General features: G+C 67.3%; 1 protein-coding gene across 1 annotated transcript; it reads left to right on the forward strand.

Annotated features, from left to right (window-relative positions):
- Positions 1–2,061: 2,061 nt before the first annotated feature.
- On the forward strand, positions 2,062–5,901 carry LOC309682795 (class I histocompatibility antigen, F10 alpha chain-like). Its single transcript, XM_082499738.1, has 8 exons — positions 2,062–2,172; positions 3,114–3,377; positions 4,121–4,396; positions 4,473–4,745; positions 4,822–4,923; positions 5,077–5,109; positions 5,408–5,440; positions 5,612–5,901. Exons 1-8 carry the CDS (start codon positions 2,103–2,105, stop codon positions 5,623–5,625), a joined length of 1,065 nt encoding a protein of 354 aa, XP_082355864.1. The 5' UTR covers positions 2,062–2,102; the 3' UTR covers positions 5,626–5,901.
- The last annotated feature ends 488 nt before the right edge of the window (positions 5,902–6,389 follow it).

A 6,389-nucleotide genomic window follows, 5' to 3' on the forward strand; every position in this document is an offset into this window, starting at 1 on the left:
GGGGATGTGGTGGGGACATGGCAGGGACGTGGCAGGAGATGTGGTGGGGACACTGCAGGGATGTGACATGGGACGCTATGGGGACGTGGCAGGGGACATGGTGGGAATGTGGCAGGGGACACGGTGGGGACATGGCAGGGATGTGGCAGGGGACATGGCAAGAACATGACACGGATGTGGCAGGGGACACGGTGGGGATGTGGCAGGGCTGTGGCAGGGGACGTGGTGGGGACACTGCGGGGATGTGGCAGGGACATGGTGGGGACATGGTGGGGATGTGGCAGGGATGTGGTGGGGACACTGCAGGGATGTGACATGGGATGCTGTGGGGACGTGGCAGGGGACACGGTGGGGACATGGCAGGGATGTGGTGGGGACAGTGTGGGGATGTGGTGGGGACATGGCAAGAACATGACATGGATGTGGCAGGGGACGTGGTGGGGACACTGCGGGGATGTGGTGGGGACATGGTGGGGATGTGGCAGGAGATGTGGGGACACTGTGGGGATGTGGCAGGGGACATGGTGGGGACATGATGGGGATGTGGCAGGAGATGTGGTGGGGACATGGGGATGTGGCAGGGGACGTGGTGGGGACACTGTGAGGATGTGGTGGGGACATGGCGGGGACATGGCAAGAACATGACACAGATGTGGCAGGGGACACGGTGGGGACAATATGGGGATGTGGTGGGGACATGGCGGGGACGTGGCAGGAGATGTGGTGGGGACACTGCAGGGATGTGACATGGGACGCTGTGGGGACGTGGCAGGGGACATGGTGGGAATGTGGCAGGGGACACGGTGGGGACATGGCAGGGATGTGGCAGGGGACATGGCAAGAACATGACACGGATGCGGCAGGGGACACGGTGGGGATGTGGCAGGGGACATGGCAGGACATGACACGGATGTGGCAGGGACATGGTGGGGACATGGCAGGAGATGTGGGAGGGACGTGGTGGGAGTGTGGCTGGGGACACGGCGGGGACATGGGGATGTGGCAGGGACGGGGCGGGGATGGCTGGGGACACATGGGGACGTGGCAGGGATGTGGCAGGTGAGATGGTGGGGTCATGCCTGGGACGCGGCGGGGGACACGGTGGGGACATGGCAGGGATGTGGCAGGGATGGGTGGGGACACAGCGGGGACAGGGCAGGGGACATGGCAGGGACGTGGCGGGGGTGGCTGGGACACTGCAGGGGACGTGGCAGGGATGCAGGGAGGACAAGGCAGGGGTGGCTGGGGACACGGTGGGGACAGCTGGGGACACGGTGGGGACATGGCAGTGACGTGGCAGGGACAGCTGGTGACATCGCCGGGGATAAATCAGGGACGGTTGTAGACACGGTCAGGGATGCGTTGGGGACACGGTGGGGATGGATGGGGACACGGTGGGACCCCGTGTCCCACCACTCCCACCCCTGGTCTCCTTCCTCTAACCCATGGCACCACCATGACCAACAAAAATAATGGGTAACCCACTGGATGACCACTGGGAAGGAGGGACAGCAGGAGGGCGATGACCAGTAGGGGGACACTGGGAAGGAGGGACAGCAGGAGCGGGATGACCAGTACGGGGACACTGGGAAGGAGGGACGGCAGGAGCAGGATGACCAGTACGGGGGACACTGGGAAGGAGGGACAGCACGAGCGGGATGACCAGTACGGGGACACTGGGAAGGAGGGACAGCAGGAGCGGGATGACCAGTACGGGGATACTGGGAAGGAGGGACGGCAGGAGCGGGATGACCAGTACGGGGGACACTGGGAAGGAGGGACGGCAGGAGCGGGATGACCAGTACGGGGATACTGGGAAGGAGGGACGGCAGGAGCGGGATGACCAGTACGGGGTTCCCCTGTCCCCGCCCCGCCCCGCCCCCCCCCCGCGCTGCCTCCGCCGCTTTCGCTTTCGCTTTCGCTTCTCCCAACCTGCGGAGCCGCGATCTGCCCGGCGCCCGCTGACGTCTGACGCGCCTCGTGCCGCCATTGGCGGGCGGTGGGTGGAGGAGCCAATGGCGGGGCGGGACGGGGCTTGGGGGCGGGGCGGGGCAGGGTCTGTGCGGGGCCGTTCGGTCGCGGGTTCGGAGCGGAGCGGCGCGATGGGGCCGGGACGGGCGGTCGGTGTGGGGCTGCTGCTGCTGTTGGCGGTCCTCGACGGGGCGGCGGGCGGTGAGCGCGGGCGGGGACCCGGGAGACCCCCCCCCGGGGCACCGGGACCCCCCCGGACCCCCTTTTCCGGGCACCATCCCCGGGCACCGGGACCCCCCTTGACACCCCTCCATCCCCGGGCACCGGGACCCCCCCCGGACCCCTTTTTCAGGGCACCGGGACCCCCCCTTGACACCCCTCCATCCCCGGGCACCGGGACCCCCCCGGACCCCTTTTCTCGCCACCGCAATCCCCCCCCCCTCCCCTTCCCCCCCCCTCATCCTTTGTCCACGGAACCCCCCTACACCCCCTTTTCTGGACAGTGCGACCCCCCTCCCACCTCGCCCCACTTCACCCCCCCTCCATCCTTGGCCACAGGGACCCCCCCCCGGATACCCATTCCCTGGGCACTGGGATCCCCCCCCCCCCGGGCACTGGGACTCCCCCGGCCCTCCCTTTCCGACCCTTCCACCCCCCCTCAGACCCCCTCCTTCCCCACAGCCCATCCCGGGACCCCGCGGGATGCTCCACCCCCCCCTCTCCCGGGCATCGGGACCCTCTCCCCAACCCTGGACCCCCTTCCCGCTCCCCTGGACCCTCCCCTGGATCCACTTTCCTTGAGACCGGCACCCCCCTGACCCCCCCCTTCCCGGGACCCCCCTGCCCCCCCCCTTCCCGGGTCCCCCCACCCCCCCAGGGCCCCCTCCCCTTAACACCGGGGACCCCCCCGGGCTCCCCTTCCCAGGAACCAGGACCCCCCTCCCGGACACACCTCGCTCCCCCACATCCCCCCATCAGTCACATCCCCCCTGAAGCCCCCCCCCACCCCACCCCACCCCTATCTGCTCCCCTGGGACCCCCACCCAGCCCCGCTGCTCACCCCTGCACCGGGCAACCCGCACCCCTGTGCCCCCCAAAGCCCTGTGGTCCCCCACCTCTCACCACCCCCCGTGGCCCCGCAGGACCCCACTCTCTGCGCTACTTCTACGTCGTGGTGTGGGACCCGAGCCCGGGGGTGCCCCAGTTCGTGGAAGCGGGGTACGTGGATGGGAACCTCATCACACGCTACGACAGCGAGACGGGGAGGACAGTGCCCCGGGCAGACTGGATGGCGGCCAACCTGGACCAGCAGTACTGGGACACCGAGAGCCAGCGCGCACAGGGCTGGCAGCAGGTTGACCGTGTGAACCTGGACACACTGCGGAGCCGCTACAACCAGAGCGGGAGTGAGTGTGGGCTGAGCTGGGGCTCCGTGGGGCTGAGACAGGACTCTGTGGGACAGGAGACTTCCCAAACCCAAGATCCTGTCCTGCCCCACGCTGCTGCCCCGACTTGTGCCGGCCCTTCCCTGCCTGGTGTCACTGTCACAGGGTGCCCAGCCACCCCGTCCCCCAATGTGAGGGGGTCACGGCTGCCCTCTCCCACCCCTACAGCGCTTGGGATCCCCTGTCCCAGATCCAGGGGGAGCTTCTGGCCACCCCAGCCCAGCCACATCCCCACCAGAGCCCAGAACCCCATCCCAGGAGGCTCCCGGACACCACATCCCATCCCCTCGCCATCCCCACGGCAGCCGAGACCCCCAGAACCAGAGGAGCTCCCATCCCCTTGGCCTCCCCATGGTGCTCAGGGCCCCCATCCCTATCCAGAGGGACTCCCCCAACCACATCCCATCTCCTCGTCTACCCTACAGTGTTTGGGACACATCGCAGCCCCTCACTGTCCCAGGGTGCCGTGGGGCTGGGTGCCAGCTCAGACACACCGTGGGCGCAGGGGGTGTGCATCACGTCTCTACGTGACACCCCGAGTGCTGTGGGCCCCGGGCAGGACAGGGGACAGCCCTCGTGCCGGTGCCCGATGCCCCCATGGCTCACGCAGGGCTGGGGTGGGGGTGCTTCCGGGGGGTCCATGCCCCACTGACGGCCCAGGGCTGCAGCAGCCCCTCAGCCCCATCTCCCCGGTCGTGTTTCAGGGGCTCACACGCTGCAGCGCATGTACGGCTGTGACCTCCTGGAGGACGGTAGCACCAGGGGGTATTATCAGAACGCCTACGACGGGAGTGACTTCATCGCCTTCGACATGGACACGATGACGTTCATTGCGGCGGACGCGGCGGCAGAAATCACCAAGAGGAAGTGGGAGGAGGACGAGACTGAAGCCGAGCAGAAGAAGCAGTACCTGAAGAACACCTGCATCGAGTGGCTGAGGAGATACGTGAGCTACGGGCGGGCTGTGCTGGAGAGGAAAGGTGAGGGCGAGACGGGACCCCGGGGACCGGCCAGCACGGGTGCGCGTGCCGGCCCTCACCGTCACCCCCTCCCCAGAGCCCCCCACGGTCCGAGTGTCGGGGAAGGAGGCCCACGGGATCCTGACCTTGCGCTGCCGCGCTTACGGCTTCTACCCGCGGCCCATCACCGTCAGCTGGCTGAAGGACGGCGAGGTCAGGGACCAGGAGACGGAGTGGGGCAGCATCGCGCCCAACAGCGACGGCACCTACTACACCTGGGCCTCCATCGAGGTCCTCCCGGAGGAGAAGGACAAGTACCGGTGCCGCGTGGAGCACGCCAGCCTGCCTGAGCCCGGCCTCTACGCGTGGGGTGAGCCCGGTGGCCTTGGGCACGCGGAGCGGTGGGCTGGGGTGGTTCTCCTTCTCATGGCATCGCTCTCCTCCAGAGAGGGAGTCCAACCTGTTGGTCATCGTGCTGGGGGTGGCCGTTGCCGTCCTGGTTGCCATCACCGTCGTGGCCGGATTCGCCCTATGGAAGCGCAATTCGGGTAAAGCACTGGGGCCGGTGAGGCAGAGGGGTGCAGGGCAAGGCAGGGCCTGGGGGGCCGGGAGGGGCTGTGGGCACGAGCCGCTGTGCTCTGGGGAGCCCCCGAGGCTGTCGGTGAAGCGCGGTGGGTGCTGATGCCTCTTTCTCTCTGCAGAGAAGAAGAAGAAGGGCTACGACATAGCGTCCAGTGAGTACCGGGGGCAGGTCTGGCTCCAGCCCTGCCCAGTGCCGGGGCGGTCTCGTGGCTCCAGTTTGTGGCCGCTGCTGGCACTTCCCCGTCCCCCGTCCTCCCTGTTGTGCCCCTCTTTACAGCCCCGTAGCGGGGACGCGTGGAAGAGGTCGTGTCTCCCCTCCGGTGCTCGTGGCGCTGTCCTCCTCTCCCGGTGGCCGCAGTGCGGCCGTGGCTCCCGGTCCGGCTCCTGGCACGTGCCCCGTGCCCGTAGCGAGCGCAGGGCTGGCAGCTCACGGCTGTTTCTCTCTCGCAGGCACGGACGGGGGTTCTGGCAGCTCAACCGCAGGTATGGCGTGGGGATGGATGGAGCAGCCGCAGCGCTTCGTGCTCCCCAGTGGGACCCACAGCCGGGACAACACCGGGCTGCGGGAGGGGGGCACCGAGACCCCACAGAGCTGAGGGTTGGGGACAGGGAGGTGGCCCTGGGTGACACTGTCTCTTCCTCCCGTCCCTGCAGGGATCACCGCCTGACCGCTCGACGAGGGGCCGGCGCATGGGTGGATGTGACCCCCCGTCCTCTCAGCGTCTGGGGCAGAGAGGCGCTGGGGGATGCTGGCAGCTGCCTGCAGAGGGAGCTCGTCCCGCTGCCCCTGCCCACCGCACCGGAATCTTCCTGCCACTTCCTATTTTCTGATTCTTTTAAATTTAGCGTAGTGCAATTATCGGTGATGTTTTAATTTTGATCTTGTAAGTGATTTCTCCTCTCTGTGCACGTTTCCTGGCGCCCACAATAAATGCTGGCCCCCACCCTCCCGTGGGCTGTGCCTCCTCTCCTGGTGCCCGGGCTGCTCTCGGGTCCAGGGCTGGACTGGTTTTGGCTGGGGTAGGGTTGATTTTCTCGCTAGCAGCCCAGCGGGGTGCGGTGGTTAGCGTTGGTGCCACAGCAATGGACTCGAACCGCGTTGGCGCAGCTCGAGCTCTTCTCTTGTTTCTCACTGGGCCCCCCCCCCTCCGGTGACCAGATGGGGGTTGTGCAAGGTGTTGAGATGGGACACCACCAGGCAGATGACCCAAACTAGCGGGAGATACTCCGCGTTGCGCTCGATGAGGAAAAGGGAGAAGAGGGGGTTGAGGGCGACTGGCCGGCTTTTCTTCGGGACACGGCCGGGCGGCCTTGTCCCTGTGGTGGAGGTGGTGAGCTCTGACGCCACGTAGACAGGAGCTGAGAAGAAGCTCTCCTGATCTACGGGGCTGCGAATGGGCACTGAGAAGAAGGTCTCTCGCTCTGAGGCCAC

This window comes from Vanellus vanellus (assembly GCF_965231255.1).
Source record: "Vanellus vanellus genome assembly, contig: SUPER_32_unloc_1, whole genome shotgun sequence".
In the NCBI taxonomy this organism is placed as follows: domain Eukaryota; kingdom Metazoa; phylum Chordata; class Aves; order Charadriiformes; family Charadriidae; genus Vanellus; species Vanellus vanellus.

Coding starts and splice junctions, on each gene's coding strand:
- LOC309682795 (XM_082499738.1), top strand. CDS start 2,103: ATGGGGCCGGGACGGGCGGTCGGTGTGGGGCTGCTGCTGCTGTTGGCG. Junction 4,397..4,472: donor GGCTGTGCTGGAGAGGAAAG/GTGAGGGCGAGA, acceptor CCCCCTCCCCAG/AGCCCCCCACGGTCCGAGTG. Junction 5,110..5,407: donor GGGCTACGACATAGCGTCCA/GTGAGTACCGGG, acceptor TCTCTCTCGCAG/GCACGGACGGGGGTTCTGGC.